This window comes from Mycteria americana, assembly GCF_035582795.1.
Source record: "Mycteria americana isolate JAX WOST 10 ecotype Jacksonville Zoo and Gardens chromosome W unlocalized genomic scaffold, USCA_MyAme_1.0 Scaffold_33, whole genome shotgun sequence".
In the NCBI taxonomy this organism is placed as follows: Eukaryota; Metazoa; Chordata; class Aves; order Ciconiiformes; family Ciconiidae; genus Mycteria; species Mycteria americana.
In genome coordinates, this window is record NW_027445439.1 from 998,196 (window position 1) to 1,025,143 (window position 26,948).

Below are 26,948 nucleotides of genomic sequence, written 5' to 3' on the forward strand. Positions count from 1 at the left end.
GAGTATTCACTGTCTGACCCTTGCAGTGCCAGACCAGAAGTCCCTTCACCAGGATCAAGGGAGGCGCTCTCAGTCCTTTTTCTACATCTGGGTGATTGCTGATTGCTTTCTACCATCTCAACAGCAACTGAACTGACAGCCTTCTTAGATGGCCCCTTCTTAGTAGCTGTCTTCCCCTTCAGTTTGCATACACGGGCTCACCATCCCACTTCCTCATGTCCTCCTGCTTGACACGCAGGAAAAAGCAGAGCGCCATGCGGCATGTGCCTGGGGCTCCCTTTCCCTCTGGCCAGGGGCGGCTGGTTCCATGGGGCGCCCCTGACAGCCAAGACGCTGGCCTGTGGGGATGAGGAGGGAAAGAGATTTTCTTCAAAATGTCGGAGTCGGCGGGATGTTCTCTACACAGCTGGTATATCAAAGCCTGGCCAGTCCATTGTTGCTCGGCTGTTGGAATATGACGCCAGTGCATTTTGGACAAACCTCGTCCACATGGCCCGTGTAAACTGGACTTCATCTGGATCTTTGGAGACCTGGTTTTCGTCCACATCACTGTAAGTGACTTCCAGCACCACTAATTCTTTCAGGTATTGGATATCTTCCTCAGCAGTAGTCCACTTCCTTCGGTAATTCACAAGATCTTCCTTGAACAGATATCTTGCCTTCACACTTAACAGGAGATGCCTCCAGAGGCTGCGGATTGTTTTCTCTTTTCTGATTTCTTTATCAGTTCACCGGTCCATAGCGAGGGATCCCAGCTGTTGGACTTCCTTACCTTCCAATTGCTGACTGCTGGCCCCATTATCCCAGCATCAGAGGAGCCAGGCAGCAATCCACTCCCCTGGCTGGCAGCTGTAATCTTTCCATATGTCTCAAAGTTCTCTTGAGGTCAGGGACCAGGTAGTTTCCGCCTGTTAGGTGATTTCTCTCACTTCTTCCTCCTGTTTCTTTGCTGAAGAACCAGCTTCCTGATCAGACTCTTCCTCCTCCTCCTCCCTTTACTAATCAATGATATAGACCCATCGACCTCCATGTCTAGTGTTTCTTTTTGACTGCTGGGGTGATTACTGTAGTCCCTGTCTCAACTATGTTCCTCTGATGATACTGAACAGAGGCTCAGTAGGCACAGACAAGCAGCAATACAGTGCTAGGAGCTGCTGGTTTTCATTGGGGTAGGCAAGGCACCCTTACATCAGGTGGCATGTCAATTTACCAGGATTAATTGCCTGTTCAGGGCAGGTGATAACCACCCTAGGCACCTGCCCAAATCCTTCCACCCCCAGCCTACTGGCCTTTGGATGGGGGTGGAGTTGGAGAGAAAGCCTTGATGCTGTGCAAGCACTGTTCAGCAATAGCCAAAACATTGGTGTGTTATCAACAGTGTTTTAGCTACAAATGCAAAGCACAGCACCCTATGGGCTGCTATGAAGAAAGGTAACTCAGTCCCAGCCAGACCCAGTTTAAGGTTTAAACTCTTAAACTATGACATTTGGAGATAATTCAGATTATATAATCTATGGCATGCTGGCCAAATACTTGGAGTAGGAGTGGCCAAATATATTATAAAAACAAAGTAACCATCCAGCATTTCTCCCTCTGCTACGACCTTGTCCACTTTTCCCTGTTTCTCAAGGAGTGCTCAATGTAGTGCATGTCTGAAGGAATTGGGTCAGGGCAAACAAAACTTCCCATGCTTCCTGCTCTGTATTCAAGCTGTCTCATCCTCTCTTGTTTAATCCAGTCTCTATACTGTAACTACTACTTGACCTCTTCCTCTCTTCAGTCATTTAGTGAGGTGGGTGTTAGTCTCTTCTCCCAAGTAACTAGTGATAGGATGAGAGGAAATGGCCTCAAGTTGCGTCAGGAGAGGTTTAGATTGGATATTAGGAAATTTTACTTCACTGAAAGGGTTATCAAGCATTGGAACAGGCTGCCCAGGGAAGTGGTTGAGTCGCCATCCCTGGAGGAGTTCAAAAAACATGTAGATGTGGCACTTCACAACATGGTTTAGTAGGCATGGAGGTGTTGGGTTGATGGTTGGACTAGATGATCCTAGAGGTCTTTTCCAACCTTAATGATTCTATGATTCTATGATTTTCCATTATCTCTCAATTTTCACAAGCCTTTTATTCTACAGGATGACCTTATAGTATATATGTTCTTGTCTCCAGATGACCAGGATGACACCATAGCCTACTTTCCTCTTGGTACACTGGTGCCAGATATGCACGTGTTCAGTGATTTCTAACTTCTGGGAAGTTATTTTGGGCATGATGCACTTTTTTTTCTCCCTCCAAATGATGTATGCTTCATTTAGAAATAAATAGCATGATGTTCTTATGTTTTGAGGAATTAAAAAAATTACCATCTCCGTATGAAACATGAGTTTTGATTGTTTGCCAAAAACAAAACTATGGATGTTACCCCTGAGAAAAGTTTTAGAGGAAGTTGAGGTTGTTGTCTCTCCAAAATAGTTTTACAGAAATTTTGAAGTGTTTTATCTAAGGACATACCTAGATGAAAAATACTTCTCTGGTGACAGCTCTGGAGATATATGTGTTTTCTATTGGTTGTACAGAGTAAATGTTTTCATCTAGCTAAACTACAGTATGAGAAACCTGTTCCTTCCACATATAAAATTAGGTCAGTAATTAGAATGTTTTCAATTAAATGACAGACAAAATATCCTTCTAAAATAATTTGTCTTACTCTGTGTTAAAAACATAGCTGACAGTGGCCAGTAGCAAATTTCTAGAGACCGTATGAGAAGGGACAAGCAGATAGACAGTAGTCTCAACTTCATACTAATTTGTTACTTAGGGAGTTCCTGAGTCGAAGTGCTGGCTTTGTTCTTAATAGCCTGTATTGGGTTTTCATGGCAAGGTTTTGGAACCGGGGTGTGGGGGCTGCAGGGGTGGCCTCTGTGAGAAGAGGTCAGAGGCTGCCCTGTGCTGGGGACAGCCAGTTCCAGCTGGCTCTGCAATGGACCCACTGCAGGCCAAAGCTGAGCCAATCAGCAAAGATGATTTTTTTTAATCTGATATTTAAGAAAGGGTATAGAAAACACTGCACAGCAGTGTGAGGAGTGAGGAAAATAAAAGTGTGAGAAACAATCTTGCCAACACCAAGGTCAGAGAAGAAGGAGAGGGAGGAGGTGCTTCAGGCACTGGAGCAGAGATTCTCCTGGAGCCTCTGGAAGAGACCACAATGGAGCAGATATCCACACTGCAGCCCATGGAGGACCCCATGCCAGAGCAGGTAGATATTCCCTGAAAGAACTGTGCCCCATGGAGAGCCCACTCTGGAGCAGGTTCTCCTGACAGGAACTGCAGCCCATGGAGGACCCATGCTGGAGCAGTCTTATCTTGAAAGACTTAAGCCCGTGGGAAGGACCCATGCTGGAGCAGGGGAAAAGTGTGAGGAGGAAGGAGCGGCAGAGAGGAATTATTACAAAATGACTGCAACCCTCCATTCCCCACCCCCCCTGCACCACTCGGGGTGGCAGGGAAGAAGTAGAAGAGTCAGGAATGAAGGAGTGAAGTTGAGCCTGTGAAAAAGGGAGTGGGGGGAAGGTGTTTTAGTTTTTGTCTGTTTCTCAACATCCTACTCTATTTTTAATTGGCATTAAATTAAATTAATCTTCTCCAATTTGAGGCTGTTTTGCCCATGACAGTAACTGGTAAGCAATCTCCCTGTCTTTATCTCGATCCATGAGGTTTTTCATCTTATTTTCTCCCCCTGTCCTGTTGAGGAGGGGGAGTGAGAGAGCAGCTGGCCAAGATAAACAAACCACATAACACTTCAAAGATTTTTTTTTGTTAAACCACAAGTTTTTCATGTTCACAGTAACCTTGGACAAAGGCAGTTACAGCTTAGCTACATGCTAGGTGAAGAATGTCCTTTTATTTTGTGGTGGGTTGACCTTGGCTGGATGCCAGGTGCTCACCAAGCCTCTCTATCACTCCCCTCCTCAGCAGGATGGGGGGGGGGGGGGGGGGGGGGGGGAGAAAATAAGATGGAAAAAACCTCATGGGTCAAGATAAAGGCAGTTTAATAAAGCAAAAGCAAAGGCTGTGCTCAGAAGCAAAGGAAAACAAAAGATTTATTCTCTACTTCCCATCAGCAGGCAATGTCCAGCCACTTCCTGGGAAGTAGGGCTTCAGTAGGCATAGCGGTTGCTCCGGAAGACAAACATTGTAATAACGAATGCTCCCCCTCCTCCTCCTTTCTCTTAGCTTTTATTACTGAGCAGATGTCACATGGTATGCAATATCCCTTTGGTCAGTTTGGGTCAGCTGTCCTGGCTATGTCCCCTCCCAAGCTCTTGCCCACCCCCAGCCTACTGGCCTTTGTGGGGGGAATGTTGGAGAGACAGCCTTGGTGCTGTGTGAGCACTGCTCAGCAGTAGCCAAAACACTGGTGTGTTATCAACACCTTTCTAGCTACCAATACAAAGCACAGCACTATGAGGGCTGCTATGGGGAAAATTAACTCCATCTCAGCCAGACCCAATACATATTTGTTTGGAACAAACTACTTACTATTTTCATATGATACCTTTTAGTTGTTATGTTAAAAGAGGTTGGGAACATCTATTCACTGTCTGTTCCCTCTTGCATATTGCTCCTCTGTCTTCTCTAGCTTCAAGAGTCCTCATCTTAGTCATTCCTTGTGCATTCCCTGTTTCCTACCTTTCTGATGTTTGATGCCCTTCTCTAAACCTTTTTCATTTCAAATATGTCCTTGAGGTGAAAGAACTGCATATCATGTTATGTGCATTTACTCAGTGGTGTAATAATGCTGTCTAGTCCTTTATTAATAACACCTTTTCAGACAGCTGCTGAGCACTGAGCTAATGTTTCCATCAAACTGTCTATAGTAACCCCAAGATCTCATTCCTGAGTGCATTTAGTAAGCTTAGAACTGATTATTAAGCTTGGATAGTTTTCCCCCATATGCATCTCTCCATAAATATTCACACTTAATTTTCAGTAAGTGGTAAAATGGTAAATTCACATTTACCATTTTGTAGTTTAATCATTGCGTCTCAAAGTTCTTTTCCAGTTCTTTGCATTTGACTATCATTTTCATTTCATTCAGTCAGTATCTTATTCAGTATCTTTATCTCCTCATTTTTCCATCTCTTCTAAATCACTTATCAATATGTTAAGAAACACAGGCCCCAACTGATGCACTCCATTAACTGTCTACCTTCTGTAAAAACTAACCATAATATTCCAGCTATAACATTCTCAAGTTCCTTTAAAATTCTAAAGCTAAGCACTGTAGAGTCCTGGTAATTTCTTCTTCTTACATTTGTTCTGTAACCTCTTCTTCTGACACCTCAGCAGAGAGAGATCCTTTGACTCTTTCATAGTCTTTTCAGCAAGGAAATCTCTGAAGGTCTTTCATAATGAACACAGATGCCAAAAAATTCTTTCAGGTTTTTTCCTACCAGTTCCTTTTATACAATGATCAAACAGGTTCTTTAAATTTTCTGACAAGCTTCCTAACTCCAGTGTATTTGAAATAGGATTATCAGCTTTGTCACTATTTTACTAGTTGCTCCCTCAGCTCTTTTATGACCTGCCTTAACATTTTTCCATGTTTTAATTAATAAGAGTTCACAATCCTTTGTGTATTCCTCATTTCACACAATTTCATCTCTTCAAGGTCTGCTTTCAAGCGTCTATGCTGCCACTTAGCTATACATGCTTCCCGCCACGCCCGAGTGGTGCAAGGGGGATGGGGAATGGGGGGTTGCGGTCAGTTCATAACACTGTCTGCCACATTGTCCTCCTCACACATTTCCCCTGCTCCAGCACGGGGTCCCTCCCATGGGCTACAGTCTTTCATGAACTGCTTCAATGTGGGTCCTTCCCATGGGCTGCAGTTCTTCAGGATAAGACTGCTCCAGCATGGGTCCCCCATGGGATGCAGTTACTGCCAGAAAACCTGCTCCTGCATGGGCTCCTCTCCATGGGCTGCAGTTCCTGCCACGGCAGCCCATTGAGCCTGCTTCAGTGTGGGCTCTGCATGGGCTGTAGTCTCCTTCAGGGCATATCGACCTGCTGCAGTGTGGGGTCTTCCATGGGCTGCAGTGTTAATATCTGCTCTGGCGTGGTCCTCTCTACAGGCTGCAGGGGGACAACCTGCCTCACCATGATCTCCATGGGCTGCAGGGGAATCTTTGCTCCAGCGCCTGGAGCACCTCCTCTCCCTCCTACTTCACTGACCTTGGTGTCTGCATAGTTGTTTCTCACAGTTTTTTTCTCATTCCTTTCTCTCACAGATGCTGTGCAGTGTTTTTTACCCTGTCTTAAATATGTTCTCACAGAGGCGCCACCAGCTTCACTGATTGGCTCAGCTTTGGCCAGCAGTGGATCCATTTTGGAGCGGGATAGAACTGTTTCTGTCTGGCACAGGGGCAGCTCCTGGTGTCTTCTCACAGTGGCCACCCCTGCAGCCCCCCCGCTACCAAAACCTTGCCACGTAAACCCAGTGCACCAGGGAAGCATGATCGATTTGAAAATATTCTTGTACAGTGTCATGATTTAACCCCATCCAGCAACTAAGCATCACACAGCCGCTCACTCACTCCCCCACAGTGGAATGGGGGAGAGAATTGGAAGGGTAGAAGTATAAGTGTATAATCTTCTAATCTTCTAAGGAGAGTGTATAATCTTCTAATAAGTATAATCTTCTAATAAGATGGATTGCAGCAGACTGTAGAATCTATTTTTCATGTCCATGGCAGGTAGGTGAAGGAAGTAAGGGTTTAAATTAAAGCAAGAAATATTTAGTTTGGAGAGTGAAGGGGGAGAATGTTTTCAGCTAGCACAGCACTAGACGTGAATTGTATTGAGAAGTTGCAAAGTTATCCATCATTGGATGTGTTAGGAAGATCATAAAAACATCTGCTACATAGTTCTGCAATTAGTCTTCCTGACAAAGAATAGAATAGGTGACCTCTTGAAGTACCTTATAGCTCTCTGGTTCAGCACTGAACTGGTCTTGTCAGCATGGACTTGAGGATTTCTAGAATCCAACAGTGTAGTACTGTGATTGTGATGCTGACCTCCTGATCAGGATACTGACAGTGATGAGGAAATGTTAAGTTGTACTAGAGAAGCTGTGAGCTATGGACAGAAGTAATAGTGAGAGAGTTCAGCTACTCAATTATGGACTGAATCAGTGCTTCATCAGGATGATATGTAGCAATGGAATTTTTGCTCACAATAAACAACAGCTTCCTAGAACAATGAGTCTTAGAACCCACAGGAGAAGATGCTATTTGGGTTTCATCTTAAGTGATGTGCACTCAAGATGATGTAGAGGTATTAGTGGGGTAGCCAGTATCTAATAGCAACCAGCATCCAATTAGTTTCAACATTAGCTCAACAGAGTTGAGCTAGGGGATACTGAGGCAATAGGAGCCAAGAGGGAAATGCCAGTGAAACACCTCAAAGCACACAAGGGGTGTTCCTCTATGAAGGAGACACGGACGACAGCCCAGCTGAAGTGCCTCTACACCAATGCACGCAGCACGGGCAACAAGCAGGAGGAGTTGGAAGCCATTGTACATCAGGAAAACTACGATATGGTTGCCATCAGGGAAACGTGGTGGGATGACTCGCACAACTGGAGTGCTGCAATGGATGGCTATAAACTCTTCAGGAGGGATAGGCGAGGCAGGAGAGGTGGTGGGGTAGCCCTATACGTTAGGGAGTGTCTGGATAGTTTAGAGCTCGATGATGGTGATGATAGGGTGGAGTGTTTATGGGTAAGAATCAGGGGGAAGGCCAACAAGGCAGATATTGTGGTGGGAGTCTGTTACAGACCACCCAACCAGGATGAGGAGACAGATGAACTATTCTATAAGCAGCTGGGAGAAGCCTCATGATCGCTAGCCCTTGTTCTTGTGGGGGACTTCAACCTGCCGGATGTCTGCTGGAAATACAATACAGCAGAGAGGAAACAGTCCAGGAGGTTCCTGGAGTGTGTGGCAGATAGATAACTTCCTGACACAGCTGGTGAGTGAGCCAACTAGGGAAGGTGCCCCGCTGGACCTCTTGTTCACGAACAGAGAAGGACTTGTGAGCCATGTGATGGTTGGAGGCCGTCTTGGGCAGAGCGATCATGAAATGATAGAGTTTTTGATACTTGGAGAAGTGACGAGGGGGGTCAGCAAAACTGCCACCTTAGACTTCCGGAGGGCAGACTTTGGCCTGTTTAGGAGACTGGTCGAGAGAGTCCCCTGGGAGGCAGCCCTAATGGGCAAAGGAGTCCAGTAAGGCTGGACATTCTTTAAGGAGGAAGTCCTAAAGGCACAAGTGCGGGCTGTCCCCAGGTGCCAAAAGACGAGCCGGCAGGGAAGAAGACCAGCCTGGCTGAGCAGAGAGCTCTGGCTCGAACTCAGGAAAAAGAGGAGAGTCTATGACCTCTGGAAGAAGGGGCAGGCAACTCAGGAGGACTACAAAGGTGTAGCAAGGCTGTGCAGGGAGAAAATTAGAAGGGCCAAAGCTGAGCTAGAGCTCAATCTGGCTGCTGCTGTAAAAGACAACAAAAAACACTTCTTCAAATACATTAGCAGCAAAAGGAGAGCTAAGGAGAATCTCCAGCCCCTAGTAGACGGGGGAGGGCACACAGTGACCAAGGATGAGGAAAAGGCTGAGGTACTTAATGCCTTCTTTGCCTCAGTCTTTAATAGCAGGGCCAATTGTTCTCTGGGTACCCAGCCCCTGGAGTTGGAAGATAGGAATGGGGACCAGAATGGAGCCCCCATAATCCAGGGGGAAATGGTGAGTGACCTGCTGCACCACTTAGACACTCACAAGTCTATGGGGCCTGAATGAGATCCACCCGAGAGTGTTGAAGGAACTGGCAGAAGAGCTCACCAAGCCCCTTTCCATCATTTACCAGCAGTCCTGGCTAACTGGGGAGGTCCCTGCTGACTGGAGATTAGCTAATGTGATGCCCATCTTCAAGAAGGGCCAGAAGGAGGACCCGGGGAACTACAGGCCTGTCAGCCTGACCTCGGTACCAGGGAAGCTGATGGAGCAGATCATCCTGAGTGCTATCACACGGCATGTAGAAAATAACCAAGGGATCAAGCCCAGCCAGCATGGGTTTAGGAAAGGCAGGTCCTGCTTGACCAACCTGTTCTCCTTCTACGACAAGGTGACCCGCCTAGTAGATGAGGGAAAGGCTGTGGATGTTGTCTATCTAGACTTCACTAAAGCCTTTGACACAGTTTCCCACAGCATTCTCCTGGAGAAACTGGCTGCTCATGGCTTGGACAGGTGTACTCTTTGCTGGGTAAAGAACTGGCTGGATGGCCGGGCCCAAACAGTGGTGGTGAATGGAGTTAAATCTAGTTGGCGGCCGGTCACAAGGGGTGTCCCCCAGGGCTCTGTGTTGGGGCCAGTCCTGTTTAATATCTTTGTCAATGATCTGGACGAAGGGATCGAGTGCACCCTCAGTAAGTTTGCAGATGACACCAAGTTGTGTGGGAGTGTTGATCTGCTTGAGGGTAGGAAGGCTGTACAGAAGGACCTGGACAGGCTGGATCGATGGGCTGAGGTCAATTGTATGAGGTTTAATAAGGCTCAGTGCAAGGTCCTGCACTTGGGCCACAGCAACCCCATGCAACGCTACAGGCTTGGGGAAGAGTGGCTGGAAAGCTGCCAGGCAGAAAAGGACCTGGGGGTGTTGGTTGACAGCCGCCTGAATATGAGCCAGCAGTGTGCCCAGGTGGCCAAGAAGGCCAATAGCATCCTGGCTTGTATCAGGAATAGTGTGGCCAGCAGGACTAGGGAAGTGATTGTGCCCCTGTACTCGGCTCTGGTGAGGCCGCACCTCGAATACTGTGTTCCATTTTGGGCCCCCCACTACAAGAGAGACATTGAGGTGCTGGAGTGTGTCCAGAGAAGGGCAACAAAGCTGGTGAAGGGTCTGGAGCAGAAGTCTTATGAGGAGCGGCTGAGGGAACTGGGGTTGTTTAGCCTGGAGAAAAGGAGGCTGAGGGGAGACCTTATTGCTCTCTACAACTACCTGAAAGGAGGTTGTAGAGAGGTGGGGGTCGGTCTCTTCTCCCAGGTAACAAGTGATAGGATGAGAGGAAATGGCCTCAAGTTGCGCCAGGGGAGGTTTAGACTGGACATTAGGAAAAATGTATTCACTGAAAGGGTTATCAAGCATTGGAACAGGCTGCCCAGGGAAGTGGTTGAGTTGCCATCCCTAGAGGTATTTAAAAGATGTTTGGATGAGGTGCTTAGGGACATGGTATAGTGGTGGCCTTGGTAGTGTTAGGTTTATGGTTGGACTCGATGATCTTAAAGGTCTTTTCCAACCTATACGATTCTGTGATTCTGTGATTCTGTAACATTGTAATGGTAGAGGACAAACCAAATAAATACATCATACAGAAACTCAATTTCAAGAAAGGGAGTTAAGTAAGCTTGAGACAGATAATTCTTTAAAAAACAAAACAAAACAAAAAAATGGCAAAAAAGCAGAAAACTAAAAACAAATACCCAAATGAAAAACATAAAAAGATTAATTCATAAACTAAGCAATCTGAAGGCTTTTCAGAAATACTGTATTATAAGGCCAGGTAAGCTGCATGCTGTAATTCAAAAAGAAAAAGTGATCAAAAATCATGCCATAGCTCTATAAAAAGTAAGGAGGCCAGCATAGACAGAAGGCTGGCATTTAAGAAAATAAAGGAAAACAGGAAAATCCATAAAACATGGTAGGTAAACAGGAGATTAAGAGGGTTTAAGAATTTGAAGAGCGTCTTGTAAAGGATGCTTGAGCTGATAGTAGAAAGTTCTTTAAATACATCAAACGTAGGAAGCTGGTGAGAAAACTTTTAGGTTTTCTTGAAGAGAAAGGTATAAGAGGACACTCAGGAGTGACTAAGCTAAGGCAGCACAGCTCAGTGTATTCTTTCAATCAGCTTTTCCTGCTGAAGATGTTGGGGAGGTTGCCTACCTGATGCATTATTTGTAGCAGGGAATCTGAAGGAACTAGGGGAACCACTGGATCAGATATATAGTGATTAATTGTTAATAAGTCACCAGCACCAGATGGCCTTCACCTGGGAGCTCTGAAGGAGCTCAGATATCAAATTATTGAACTGCTGGTTAAGGTGTGTAACCTACCACTGTGCCAGGGGCCTGCTGGATTATCAAGGGTCTAGAAGAGATCCTGGGAGCTACAGAGATGATTCTGACTTCCGTCCTTGGCAAGATTGTAGAGCCTACAATAAATAAGATTTCTGAGGGTGTGAATAACCATGGTCTGTTAGGAAAGAGTCAGCATTATTTCTTTAAAGACCTTTGCTAACTTGATGGAGTTCTAGGAAGATGTCAATAAGCATGTGGATAAAAAGGTTTCAGTGAACAAAATATATTATTTTTTCAAAGAGCCTTTGACCCTTTGATAAGGCTCTTTGCCAAAGGCTATTAAAGCAAATAACTTGCCATACAGGATGGGAGGAAAGGCCCTTATAGATAGATAGTCAAAGGGTAGGAAGCAAAGGGTACAGCTTAATACTATTTTTTTCAGAATGGAACAGACTCAGTAACTACTGGAATTAGTGCTGTGACTGGCTTTTATTCAACATTTTCATCAGTGACTTAGCAAGGGAGTCAATGACCTGATGAATGCAGAACTGTTATTCTCCAAATCTTGCAATACTAGAACTAGGTGGCACTAGTTGAAACCAGCAGGAGACTGTTTTAAAACAGATAAAAAGAAAGTGCTGTGCAAAGCAGGCAGTGAACTTCTGGAACTTGCTGTTGCAGGAAGTTGTGGAAGCAGACAGGTATCAACAGATTAAAAAATGGATTAGACATATTCATGGAAAACTGGTTCAGAAGAGATAATACAGGGAATAAGCAGGGATATATCCTCTAACATTCCTAATCCAGTGACAATGGATGATGGGAAAATGCAAGGGAAAAGGGCCACAAATAGTAGCCACTTTTGCATGCTGTGGTGGGTTAACCTTGGCTGGATGCCAGGTGCCCACCAAGCTGCTGTTTCACTCCCCCTCCTCAACTGGACAGAGAAGAAAAATATGATGAAAAGCTCATGGGTCGAGATAAGGACAGGGAGATCACTCAGCAATTACCGTCATGGGCAAAACAGACTTGACTCGGGGAAATTAATTTAATTTATAGAATAGAATAGACTAGATTATTTCAGTTGGAAGGGACCTACAATGATCATCTAGTCCAACTGCCTGACCACTCCAGGGCTGACCAAAAGCTAAAGCATGTTGTTAAGGGCATTGTCCAAAGGCCTCTTAAACACTGACAAGCATGGGACATCGATCACCTCTCTAGGAAGCCTGTTCCAGTGTTTGACCACCCTCTCGGTAAAGAAATGCTTCCTAATGTCCAGTCTGAACCTCCCCTGGCGCAGCTTTGAGCCATTCCCATGCGTCCTGTCACTGGATACCAGGGAGGAGAGATCAGCACCTCCATCTCCACTTCCCCTCCTCAGGAAGTCGTAGAGAGCAATGAGGTCGCCCCCAAGCCTCCTTTTCTCCAAACTAGACAAACCCAGAGTCCTTAGCCTCTCCTCATAGGACATACCTTCCAGCCCTTTCACCAGCTTTGTTGCCCTCCTCTGGATGCATTCAAGGACCTTCACATCCTTAAATTGTGGGGCCCAGAACTGCACACAGTATTCAAGGTGAGGCCACACCAACACTGATTACAGCAGGATAATCACCTCTTTTGACTGGCTGCTTATGCTGTGTTTGATGCACCCCAGGATGCGATTTGCCCTCTTGGCTGCCAGGGCACACTGCTGACTGACGGTGAGCCTGCTGTTGACCAGCACCCCCAGATCCCTTTCTGCAGGGCTGCTCTCCAGCCACTCCTCTCCCAATCTATACTTGTGTCTGGCATTACTCCATCCCAGGTGCAGAATCTGGCACTTGGTCTTGTTAAATTTCATCCCATTGATGATTGCCCAATGCTCCAATCTATCTAGATCCCTCTGCAAGGCCTCTTGTCCCTCGAGAGAGTCAACAGCACCTCCCAGATTAGTATCGTCAGCAAACTTGCTAATGGTGCATTCAACTCCTACATCCAGATTGCTGATAAATATATTGAATGGAACTAGCCATAGAACTGAACCCTGAGGAACACCGCTGCTGACCGGTTGCCAGCCAGATATAGCCCCATTCACTGCAACCCTATGAGCCCTGCCGTTCGGCCAGTTCTTCACCCAGCGCACCGTGAACCTGCTCATCTCACAGTTGGACAACTTGTCCAGAAGGATGCTGTGAGGGACAGTATCAAAAGCCTTACTAAAATCCAGAAAAACTACATCCACTGCCTTCCCTTCATCCACTAGGTGGGCGACGTAGATATCATAGAAGGATATCAAATTAGTTAAACAGGAGTTTCCTTTTGTGAACCCATGTTGACTGTGCCTGATGATTGCATTGTTCTTTAAATGCCTTTCAATAGCACCCAGTATGATCTTCTCCGTAGTTTTTCCAGGAAATGAGGTTAGACTAACAGGTCTGTAGTTCCCTGGGTCTTCCCTCACGCCCTTTTTGGAGACTGGAATAACATTGGCTAGCTTCCAGTCAGCAGGGACCTCCCCAGACCCCCAAGACCTTTGGTAGATGATTGAGAGGGGTCCTGCCATAATATCTGCTAGCTCCTTCAGTACCCTGGGATGAATCCCATCAGGCCCCATGGACTTATGAACATACAGCTGATACAGCTGGTCCCTTACAATTTCAGTGTCCACAAATGGAAAGGCACTGCTCCCGCAGTCGTGGTCCTCTGACTCAGGGGACCGGGCAGCCCAAGGTCTATCTGTATTATTAAAGACTGAGGCAAAAAAAGCATTGAATGCCTCCAGTTTTTCTTCATCCCTATTAGTCAGGTGACCCATCTTCAACAAGTATCCGTCCAATGTTTTCTTTAGACCTCCTCCTGCTATTAACATACTTAGAAAAGCCTTTCTTGTTGTCCGACACAACACTGGCCAGTTTCAACTCTAGTTGAGCTTTGGCCTTTCGTGTTTTCTCCCTGCATATGTGAACTACAACTCTGTACTCTTCCTGTGAAGCCTGACCTCGCTTCCAGAGATTGTACAATTTCTTTTTCCTCTTGAGCTCCACGAGGAGTTCCCTGTTCAGCCAAGCCGGTCTTCTGCCCTGCTTGCTTGACTTAGGACACAGTGGAATTGCCTGCTCCTGTGCTTCTAAAAGGTGGTTCTTAAAGACTGACCAGCACTCGTGGACTTCCTAAGTCCTCAAAAGCAGATTCCCAGGGTACTCTGCTAACTAGCTCCCTGAATAGCTTAAAGTTTGCTCTCTTGAAATCCGGGGTAGCAACTCTGCTGACCTTTTTTCTCATTACACTGAAAATTTTCAACTCAACCATTTTGTGATCACTGTGGCCAAGACAGCCACCTACCATCACATCCCCCACGAGTCCTTCTCTATTCACAAATAGCAGGTCTAGGAGGGCATCTTTCCTAGTTGGCTCACTGAGTTCCTGTGACAAGAAGTTATCTTCCACAAACTTCAAGAATTTCCAAGACCTGCTTGTCACAGCAGTATGGTATTCCCAGTTGATGTCTGGGAAGTTGGAATCTCCCGTAAGGACAAGGGCTACCGATCCAGAGATTTCTCCTAATTGCTTATAGAATAACACATCAGTGCTTACATCCTGGCTGGGCAATCAGTAGTAGACACCCACTACAACATCTCCTTTGTTTTCCATCCCCCTAATCCTCACCCAGAGGCTCTCCACCACATCACCGCTAACTGTAAGGGCTGTACAATCAAACCTCTCCTTTACATACAGTGCGACACCTCCACTTCGCCTGCCCTGCCTATCCCTCCTGAACAGCCTGTAGCCCTCCATCCCAGCACTCCAGTCGTGGGACTCATTCCACCAAGTCTCACTAATACCAATGACATCATAGCTCTGGGAACTGACCAACGCTTCCAGTTCATCCTGCTTGTTTCTCATACTGCGTGCGTTGGTGTACAAGCATTTCAGATACACTCCTGAGCCCTCCATGCTCCCAGGAGCAGCGTAAATGATCCCACTAGCATTGCCACCCTCAGGTGATGCCATGCCAACCCTTGGCTTACCAACAGGATTGCAGTAGGTATCCCCTTCCCCCATCAATTCTAGTTTAAAGGTCTCTCGATCAACCCCACCAGCTTATGCCCAAAGACCTGTTTTCCCCATCGGGACAGGTGGATCCCGTCAGGCCTCAGCATACCTTGTCTCTTGAAGGCTCTTCCATGGTTTAAAAACCCAAAGTTTTGGCACAGGTACCAGTCCTGGAGCCAGGTATTGATATCCTGGGCTCGCCTGTTTCTTCCAAGGTCTCCCCCCATTACTGGGAGGATTGAGGAAAATACTACCTGTGCTCCCAGATTTTTTTAGCATTCTTCCCAGGGCTCTGAAGTCTCTTTTGACTGACCTCAGACTTTTTGTTGCGACATCATTAGTACCCACGTGAAAGAGCAGGACTGGATAGTAGTCTGAAGGTTGAACTAGGTTCTTCAGTCTTGTGGTGACGTCCCTAATTCGGGCCCCAGTGAGGCAGCAAACTTCCCTGAAAAGAGGGTCCAGTCTGCAAACAGGTGCTTCCGTTCTGCACAGGAGGGAATCACCAATGACCATAACTCGCCGTTGTTTCTTCTCGGCGCTGGTCTTAATGCAGGTTTTGTTGCAAGGGGTTGGCGTCTCTGATCTTGGCAAGACTGCTTGCACAGGTTCCTCCTCTTTCTCATTATGCACTTCATCTACCAAAGCCAGGGCCTCATACCTGTTCTGTAAGGGTAACTTAGAGGGTAACTTAATGGGTAAGGAGGGGTTTCTCTTACCACTCCGTGCTGTAACCTGCTTCCACCCCTCCTTATCCTTTGTGACACTGCCTTCCTCCTGGCACAAAATAGATCCAGGACCTGCCTCTGTAGTGGCCACGCTGAGTTGGCTTCTATGCATCACAGATGGCAGAGTACGGCTCCATTGATCAATCTCCCCCTCAGACTCTCAAATACTCCTCAGTCTGCTCATCTCCTCCTGCAGCTCGGCCACCAAGCAGAGCAGTTCATCAATCTGGTCACACCTCCCACAGTCTTGCTTGCAATCACTTTCCACCTCTAGGAATATTCCTTCACACATCCCACAGCCGGAAACCTGGGTGGTCACATGCTTGAACAGGAGCTCTGTCTGTGTGGCTGCATTGGTTCTACCAGGTGCTAGAAGCTCAGGATAAGCAGAGGACACTGCTTTTTGCTGGGTGGTCACCATGCTGCTGTGCGCCTGCCTGCTGCCGCGCACCTGCCCACCAATCAAAAGTCAGAGTAGGGTAATGAGAAATAAAAACAAATCTTAAAACACCTTCCCCCACCCCTCCCTTCTTCCCAGGCTCAACTTCACTCCCGGCTTCCCTAGCTCCTCCCCCCAAGCGGCACAGAGGGAACAGGGAATGGGGGTTGCGGTCATTTCATCACACGTTGTCTCTGCTGCTCCTTCCTGCTCACACTCTTCCCCTGTTCCAGCATGGGGTCCCTCCCACAGGAGACAGTCCTCCACGAACTTCTCCAACAGGAGTCTTTCCCACGGGCTGCAGTTCTTCATGAACTGCTCCAGCACGGGTCCTTTCTACGGGGTGCAGTCCTTCAGGAACAGACTGCTCCAGCGTGGGTCCCCCATGGGGGCAGAAATCCTGCCAGCAAACCTGCTCCTGTGTGGGCCCCCCATGGGGGCAGAAATCCTGCCAGCAAACCTGCTCCAGCGTGGGCTCCTCTCTCCACAGGGTCACAGGTCCTGCCAGGAGCCTGCTCCTGCGTGGGCTCTCCACAGGGTCACAGCCTCCTTCAGGGCACATTCACCTGCTCTGGTGTGGGGTCCTCCACGGGCTGCAGGTGGATATCTGCTCCACTGTTAACCTCCATGGGCTGCAGGGGGACAGCCTGCCTCACCATGGTCTTCACCACAGGCTGCAGGGGAATCTCTGCTCCAGCACCTGGAGCACCTCCTCTCCCTCCTTCTTCACTGACCTTGGTGTCTGCAGGGTTGTTTCTCTCTCATATTCTCACTCCTCTCCCTCCCAGCTGCTGTTGCGCAGCAGTTTTTTTCCCCTTCTTAAATATGTTATCACAGGGGCGCTACCACTGTCGCTGATTGATTGGCTCAGCCTTGGCCAGTGGCAGGTCCGTCTTGGAGCCGGCTGGCACTGGCCCTATCAGACATAGGGGAAGCTTCTGGCATCTTCTCATAGAAGCCACCTCTGTAGCCCCCCTGCTACCAAAACCTTGCCACGCAAACCCAGTACACATGCTTTCCCTAAAAGCAGTTCCTGCTATCACTACTGGAGACAGAGTACTGGTCTAAATGGATCATGGGTCTGACTTAGTAGGACATTTCTTATTTTCTTCATTAAAAAATGTTTATTTACTCTGAGACAAATAAAAGAGTAGCATTTGTGATAGTTGTTTTTGAGTGGTTTTTATTTCATTCTGCATAGTTATCTTGTTTTTATACTTATGCAGATGATGGTTTTCATATACTTTCAGATAAAGTATTCTCACATTTCTGCTCAAAGAAAATGTAGTATTTTTTTCTTAGTCTTGAATAATAACACTAAGACAATTGGTCTTACTAGTGACCTGAGAATTGTCAAATTTTAGCTTCTTCGGAGAATAGCTTAAATGTATTATTGTGGAACAAAGTGCAAACTTATAAATCTATTAGATTTATGTCAACCACAAGTGTTGATGTTTGTATACATTAAAATCACTGTATGCATTTTCTTTTTTTTTTTCTTCTCAGGAAAAGAGACTGAGAAAGCCAAAGATCGGTGTGATAAAGCCACTATGAAACTCCATATGTTGCATAATCAATATGTATTGGCACTGAAAGCAGCACAGTTACATCAGCACCAATATTATGACACTACACTTCCTCTGTTACTTGATTCACTACAGAAGATGGAAGAAGAAATGATTAAAGCCCTGTAAGCTGTGTTTTCTTATATATTTCTAATTTCCACATTTTTTCTGTAATATCCTAATTAATTCATAGTATTATTAGAAAATAATAAACCTTCATCAATTATTTGTATATCAAGTAGTAATGAAAAAACTGTTTTCATCTTTCCATTGACAACAATTGTGCATAGAGAAGTCTATTCAAATAAATGCACATAGTAGTTTTAAGGGGTTACTTAAGCATTTTCATGAGAGACTGTCTTCTCATAAAACTTTTAAAATCTTAGAGATTAACAAACTGCAGTGTTTATAGTTAAGCTCATGCTTTATCCTCTCCTTCAGCTGGAATACTATGGCAAGTTAACATGCTTTAACTTGGTCAGCCCTGAATTGGTCAGGCAGTTGGACTAGATGATTGTTGTAGGTCCCTTCCAACTGAACTATTCTATTCTATTCTATTCTATTCTATTCTATTCTATTCTGTTCTGTTCTGTTCTGTTCTGTTCTATTCTATTCTAAAGTTAGTTGCCTCTCCAGTAGCCTTATTTTTATGAAATTCTGCCAGGAACCAATTTGGTTTAAAATGGCCAACACTCTTGAAAGTCATATGGGAGGAGGGCCAGACAGATGTATGGTTACTCATTTGTGTGCAAATAGCAGGATTATTTAAACCTAATTTCATTGTAAGGAATCCAGCCTTAAAAATACAATTACCTTTTTCTGAAAGATCATTCTCCACATCACTGATGAAGATGTGCAAACTGATATCTCAGAGAATTGTCAGTGAGGACTCTCAGCTATCTTTTCTGATTTGTAATCACCATGCTGCCTCTTTGACTTTCCTGAAGAATATGAGTTGGTTTGGGAGACTGTTCTGTAGGTCTTTCTCTAAGACATTCCGAGGACTGCAATTAAAAAATATTGCTTGTAAATCACTTACTCTAAAAGAATCATAGAATCATAGAATCATAGAATGCTTTGGATTGGAAGGGACCTTTACAGGTCAAGAAAAAGTAGTTACCTCTTTTTGTAAGTATTGTTCATTTAGATTGGAGGCACTCTTCTATATCTCATTTTCTTACTTTTTCTGAAGTCTACATTCATCTTGACGTCAGCACATAGGAAGTGAAGGAGAGTTGGGGGTTTCATGCTTTATATGCTTAGGTTATGCGGCCAATATTAACTGCCTCATAAAGTATCATTGCTCCCTTTGATTCTGGTGCAGGTATGTAAATGAAATAAACCTCTATAGTAGTCTCTGCACAGTCCTTTTAATCTTAATTTTGTTTGTAAAATCACAGCAAGAAACTTCAGTTAAATTTGTGTGCTGTAATTAATGTGATTTTTCATAATTGTGAATTATGATAATTCACTGAAGGGTTTTATCATTGAACAAGAACCTATTGAAACCAATTTTCTTTGTCATCTTTGAAATAAAAACCTGTAAGAATATTCTTGTCACTAAATAAACATTTTCAATGAGATCTGAATTTATTAGAAAATTACTGCTGTCTAATATCTTTGGGCTTAATTCTACAAAAGGAGATGGTGATTTCAAGTGTAAGGCTTGGTGTGGCTATCTGTGTGAAATACACTTTGTTAATAATCTTGGTTTGCAAATCAATTAGTTTGGTAAACTTGAAGTGTATATTAACATAATTTTTTTAGTAATTAACATAGATTCCATTTCTCTTAGATCTGGCATTGCTGTAGTTGACATTAATTAATTCTCTTGTCTGTTTTCTCCTTAGAAAAAGTACTGAAGAAATACAAGCAAATAATGTTTCTTATAAAATAAATATAACTTGAGATCTTATCCAGGAAAAATTTGCTGATAGTTTTTTTTCCTGCACGTTCCTCTGGGTTGGTCAAAATTCATCAGTATTTAAAAAAAACCTCACCATGCTTCAGAACCTGGCAAGCCAAGAAGTTTGTCAAAAATAAAAATGAAATAGGAAATGATTATGAAGGGCTATTTATGGAAAGCTAAAACTTAAAGAGAGTAGGAAGGTATTCTGGGGAAATATCACTGGATACTATTAAATGTAGTGGTAAAATATCACTTATTCTTTTCTTTTACCAATCCCTAATCACTTGCTTTTGCCCACTGTTGCAGGCAGGTCATTAGGCTAGATGGCTCGTACTTTCTCATGTCAACTTTTTGTTTGATTTTGTTTCTTCTTGTAAATATATGCGAACTTGTGATTTATGCTTATTTTTGCCCTAATGACCAAATAATAAAATGAAGATATGAAAGAGAACAATAAATCTGTTATTTCTTTGAGTAATGTATGGTCTTTTTTTTTTTCTCCCTTTTTAGCCAGTTGAAACAAGAGTTTGTAGTAACAGAAAATTGAAAGTTTGAAGCATCGTCAATGCCATCTATGCCTTCAGTACCATGTTATACACTATAGTGGGTTTTTTTTTCTCTCTAGAAAAGGAATCTTGGATGAATATAGCCAGATCACCTGTCTTGTAACAGAAGAGATTGCAAATGTCCATAAAGAGATCCAGACCTCCGTTGAACGGATAGACCCTAACTCTGAGTATAATGACTTCATAGATACTCATAGGTATAAGTTTTCATCTTGGTGTACATGTTCATGTTTCTTCTTGAGGAAAAACTTGTATTAAACTACAGCACTGCTAAAGTGATCAGAGTTGTATTTGTTTCTGTTTGGTTCCTTTAAAATTGTTATTTGTAAAGCATTATCCTAATTTAAAAAGCTATTCCACTTGCATGTACAGAAAGTTGTCTGAATGTCAGCTTTTTAACCTGACTGTTTCTTCAACCATCAATCTCTTTGACTGCCTCTAGAAAAACAGAATTCCAATTACTATTATCACATGTGAAGAGCTATAACTTTGGTACTGGCAGCAGACTATACATAGAATCATGGAATCATTTAGGTTGGAAAAGACCTTTAAGATCATCAAGTCCAACCGTAACCCTAACACTGCCAAGTCCACCACTAAACCATGTCCCTAAGCACCACATCTACACGTCTTTTACATACCTCCAGGGATGGTGACTCAACCGCTTTCCTGTTCCAATGCTTGACAACCCTTTCAGTGAAGACATTTTTCCTAATATCCAATCTAAACCTCTCATGGCACAACTTGAGGCCGTTTCCTCTCGTCCTATCACTCGTTACCTGGGAGAAGAGACCGACACCCACCTCTCTACAACCTCTTTTCAGGTAGTTGTAGAGAGCAATAAGGTCTCCCCTCAGCCTCCTTTTCTCCAGGCTAAACAACCCCAGTTCCCTCAGCTGCTCCTCATAAGACTTGTTCTCTAGACCCTTCACCAGCTTTGTTGCTCTTCTTTGGACACACGACAACCTAGATTCAGCGTGAGCTAATTTAGTGTGTATTTGGATGCATTTTGCATCCTCGGCTAAGTTAAGTTTCTCTGCTATATTTTTCTCATTGCCCATGTTCTAGTTAGTTTAAAGTGAACTCTAGGTACCCCTATATAAAATGCAGTTATTGCAGAGTAAGTAGTGCCTGAAACAACAAAATATGCAGGTAATGCAAGAAAGTTTTTAATTAAAAAATAAACTTTATTTGCTGTTTATTGAACTGATATTGGGTATTGGTACATAAGTGGATGGTCCTAAGACTTCTTGCATTATCCTTTGTTATTTATGTGCAAATTGATAATTGTCATGTGCAGATTTATAGCTGGATCAGCTAAGAGTGGATCCATGCAAATAGATACCCCCTGAAAACCTTTATTATTTTGTGATCTTAAGTAAAAGAATTATATTCTATTTTGTTCTCTGGTATGTTTTTAAGAGTGTGTCCTTTATTTAAAGGAAAAAGAATATATATCCTAATGTTTTTACTTTTATTTCATATGTAATTTTAACTATATTCTAGTTATTAATAATTCAAACCAAACCAATTTTCTTTATGATCTACTTAAAGATACATGTTAATTTTGCAAATATAACTTTTATTTGCTAAATTAGGTCATCAGAAGTTGTTGAACAAGCAATAGAGTTTGATACGTCTTTACTAGAAGAAAATGAAAACCTTCAAGCTAATGAGATCATGTGGAATAATCTAACAGCAGAAAGTTTACAAGTCACGTAAGTTTTCTTTAAAAACTTTAATCCTTTAGAAATTCTGACATACATGATATCTAGGCTCAATCAGCTCATTACATAGCTGTGTCCTGACTTTTAAGGTCCAGTTTCTGAAATAATATTTTTAAGCTATAGACTCCTTCCCATTGCACTTTTTATTGTTCCTTTGCACCAAATACTCCTCCCCAACCCAAAAAAGCAGCACTTGCCTGAACTTTCCATCTAGTCTCTCCTCCTCCCCAGTTAATTTTTACAGTGCCCCAAATCCATCATGAATTCTCCTTGGGAACTTAATAATTTTCTCAAAGGTGCTTCCACATTCAGTATTCTAGGAAAATATGGAAATCTGTCTATGAAGCCACTGAGTATAGTGATGTAGTCAGTGATGTAAATTGCCAACCAGGAAATGTTCATAAATACATTTGTTTTACCAGTTTTGTAGGTGTTCTGCTTTTGTTTTCCAAAGAAAATTCTTATTCACTGTTATAACCTTTAATATGTATTAATTTACTAACATAGATGTAGCTGTTGTATTACATTTCATGGAACTTTTAGCTATTCAGTGTGATAAAGTACCTCTCTACATATTTTGTTAATCTATTGTGTAGTTTTATCTTTTTATTAATTTCCCCAACTTTAATCAGTTGTTACTGGGGAACAAATCTCCTGCTGAGGTTATTATCTTGTCAATCTCATCTTTTGCCATAAAATGTTCTGATGCAGTCACTTTTGAGATTGCAAAAATTAATTGTATATTTAATTTTTAATTGATTATAAGCAATATAAAATGGTAAGTTCAATAATTCATTGGTAGATGGTGGTTTTTGTCTGTAATATATTTCAGTCTGACTTATTTGAGGTTTTTCTTTACAATGTATAACTGATCCAAATAAGAAATCAGTGTATTTATTTTTAATTTGTCTGCTTAATCAAACTATGACCTTTCTTTCATGCAAATTTTTATTAAAACCAAAATAATAGTGAGAACATATAGAAGTGAGGCATTTCAAAAGTAAATACATTACAGTGTGTCTTCTGTAAATTATTCTAAGCCCTATGTTTTCTCAACACTACTGAGATTCTCTGGATTTTGTTCATTCTTTTCCAAGGTCATTAGTTGTCCTCTGTTTTTCTTGTGCAATCTAATTATTTTTCATAAATTTATTCTTAAATAGATATTGAAATAACCTCTTTTATATAACGTCTCAGCTTTCTTTGTCAGACTCCTCCTCAGTCCCAAAACAACTTCATCTTTCTTATGAAAAGGTCTATTAATGAATAAAGCCCCTCCCTCCTCTTTAAACATTTTTCTGTTTATAATATATTCTGCATCATTACTAAATTGAGATTATTCATGCATAAACTATGTATATGTTGTACAGCTAGCTGTACTTCAGCACAGTTACAAGGAAAAAATATATACTAAATCTCCCTTTTGAAAGGTCTTATAATTTTTATAAGATTCTACCTTCCATAGCTCAAAAATAGAAATAACTTCTTGTTTGACTTGTCTTCCGCATCCCAGTGTTTAGAAATAAGCCATCAGCATTTCTAAGCAAAACAGCTTAAATGCTGCTTTTTTAGCAAATGATTTTGATGAAACTTGTGTTTGTAATAAGTATCTTCATATTTGCATAAATATATATTTTTTAATACAACTTCCAGTGTGTCCTGTTACAAAGCTTATATTCATGCACTTTAAAGTCTTTGATACATTTGAGAGAGAAATTTTATGGTGTGATTTTATTTTTGGAACAGGAATCAAATAGCTCTTTGAAGTGTTGCTGTATGTCCACTTTCTGCTACGGATTATATTAGGGCCTCTGAGCAAATGAGTCTGACTGTATTAGGTCAAATCAAAGATTGACCTAGCCAACTTTCTTCTCTCTGACATTAGCTCAAAGGGAAAGTCTAGGGAGGAGAACAAGAACAGGATGTGCATGCATTCCCCAGAATGTTCTCTCAGCCTCCCATAATTTGCAGATTAGAATTTTTTTGAGCCAGAAGTAATATTTGTTTGTAATAGCCTTAGATATATTTGTCTTTCATGAATTTGTCCAGTCAGTTTCAATATGTGTAAGAATCTATTGTCCACAGTATCTTAGGTCAAGGAATTCCAAAGATTAACTTAACATTATGTGGACCTGTTACTTCCTAGTTTCATTTTATGACTTTAAGCTCTTGTTTTGGAAGACAATAGGAACAATGTACTCCTTTCCACCCCATTCATGATATTGTAAACTTTTTATCATACTTCTGCTCTGTCATCTTTTTTTTTAAAGCAAACAGTCTTTACCTTTAGTTCTTCCTTTCCCAAAACTTCTTATCTTTTATTAAGCTTGTTATCTTTCTTTGAATGTTTTCAAGGTTACTGTATTGTTTTTGAGATAAATGACCAGAATTGCACAGGTAATCCAGATACATAGATTAGAGAGAGGCATATTGAGGTTTCCTATGTTCTTGTTCTGCTTAATTTTTAACAAATCTTAGAGAATCCTTCTGTTTGATTTTTCTGACCACTGTTGAGTATAAAGCCAATGTTTTCATGGAATAGTCTGTTGTAACCCCAAGATCTCATTTCTTAGTGGTAATGGTCAGCTTAGACCCATTCACTGTATAAAGTTTTGGATTGTTTTCCCCCTTGTATATTTGTTTATTTTAATACACATTGAGATTAATCTTCTAAATGGCAGTCCAGTTACTGATTCTCATAAGATTCAGAAAAATCCTTTTGCATTATTCACATTCAGCCCCTTCCTTTACTACCTCAAATAACATTGTACTGTCAGCATTCTTTGTCACTTTTAAAATTGTTGTTTCATCTCAGTTATTATGAACATATTAAACAGTGCAGATTTTTGTGGACCTCTACTAGTTATCTCCTGGCACTGTAAAAACTGACTGTTTATTCTTATCCTCTTTCTTCTTTTTGTAATTGTTTCTAATACAAGCAAGAACCCTTTCTCTTATGACTGCTTAGTTTTCTTTAACTGCTTTTGCTTGATATACCTTGTCAACTGCTTTTTAGATAGCTTTTACTATAGTCTTGCTTTAAAACTACTAGAAAAATATAACATGCTTGCATCAGTTTATTGTGCATTGACTAGATATTCTCAAGTAAGGTCAGTGTATTACATCCTTTATTGATAGATGATGGCTTTTTAAAGATCCATTCTGTATGTTCTGAAACAATAGGAATTTGATTGTTGATCTTTAGAGTTGAGATCATGGCCTTGGATCTTCAAAATACTACATCATTATGTTTCTGCAGAGGAAAAACTACCTTCAGTATCTAGCAAATGTAATAAATCCAATACATATACTGGGTTTATTTCCCAGACATTGAATGAATTAGAAGATATATGTTAATCCAGAATCAATAATTTTTGGTCAAATCAATCGGGTTTTTGAGTATATGAGAAGAATGACAACTTTACATGCATTACTGAAGGTTTTAATAAAATATATTCTAAGGATAAGTGATGAGAAAACTGGCTCAGTTTTACATTTTCAAGTAAGTTTATATTTATGAATAAAGAAGATTTGACAGAGAGAGAGGTAGTTAAAAGTCAGTGTTTATTAGGGAACTTTTGTAAGTAATGAGAGAGATATGGTGTCTCCTGATAAATATTGGTGACTATCATAGACTAATATTGAGATATTCTGAAAAGCATAACAGAATAAACCTCCTCTGACACTCCCCAAACTGGAACAGTTTTGGGCAATCGATCTGTGCAGTATCAAGTACTATATGTATTCTGCCTTTGTTCCACTCTTTTCTATAATACCTTTTTATTGAAATTGTGCTTGAAAATATAGGGGAAACAGAGTAAGATATTTGAAGATAGATAGATAGATGAATGCCAAGAAGGAAAGGATATTTTTAAAATTATTCTCCCAACTTAGCAATTGCTTGAATTGCTCGCATATTTTTTGATATGCGAGCCTTTTATCTGCTTTGTGTAGAGTTGACTGAGAATTATATCGCAAAGTCTCATCTTACATTTGTTGACTTTTTTTGGTATTGGAATGTTTGCCAGTATAATTGCAAAGTGTCAGTAATGGTTTTAATGTGTAATAACAGTTTCTCAGTTAATGTTGAGTATTCTTGTACAGATTTTACCTTTAGTTTGGACTTACCATTACCAAAAACTGTGTGGCTTTTAAAAAGTTAATCGTATAGAAAAGAATATGCAGATCACTCTTATACTAAAAAATATTGCTTTAACTTGCAATACAAAACCTACTGATTCTGGTTTTATTATATCTAGAGATGAATGCATCACAACTACTGATTGTACATATTTATCTAATGTGTACTTCAGCAGTCTGAAGGGTTTAATTTTTCATTTAACTTCTCATGAATTATCAATATATTAGGAAGGCATTAATCCACATAACGCATCATGCATTCTAGAGAATACAGGCAACAGATCATTCTGTAACTTTGTATGTGTCCACAATCTAGTATGGATTCTGTAATAACATAGGTTAATAATATAATATAAAGGTACAGCCACAAAAAAGCCACAATGACCTGCAAATAACATATTTTGAAGACTAATGCTCCTTTTCATCTTTAGGAAAAAATTTAAATGTTTCCAAATATGTTCAGTTTGTGTATGCATACCATAGATTTCTGAAATGTATGTATTACAGGTTAAAAACAATAATAGAAGAATTGATTCAGACACAGCAGACACTTTTGAGCAAAGAGAAACTTGTGTTGGAATTAGAGAAAAAATTAGAAGAGTCCTCTAAGACTTGTGAAAAAACGTCGGAGTAAGTATAACTAAAATATCAAAATATAATAATTTGAGATAAATTTGTCTATAATGCAGTTCCTAAGACTTAAATATGAAATA

The 26,948-nt window shown here is 41.9% G+C and overlaps 1 protein-coding gene across 10 annotated transcripts in view; it reads left to right on the forward strand.

The window, feature by feature from the left end:
* Positions 1-26,948, forward strand: part of LOC142403077 (tyrosine-protein kinase Fer-like) — a 216,656-nt gene that overhangs the window by 63,027 nt on the left and 126,681 nt on the right. For 9 of the 10 annotated variants that reach the window (XM_075489217.1, XM_075489220.1, XM_075489219.1 and 6 more), the window contains 4 exons: positions 17,835-18,018; positions 20,428-20,565; positions 21,967-22,086; positions 26,743-26,865. In XM_075489217.1, the coding sequence (XP_075345332.1) occupies positions 17,835-18,018; positions 20,428-20,565; positions 21,967-22,086; positions 26,743-26,865 (565 nt within the window). The remainder of the gene's footprint in view (positions 1-17,834; positions 18,019-20,427; positions 20,566-21,966; positions 22,087-26,742; positions 26,866-26,948) is intronic. The other variant, XM_075489218.1, reaches the window with a different exon arrangement.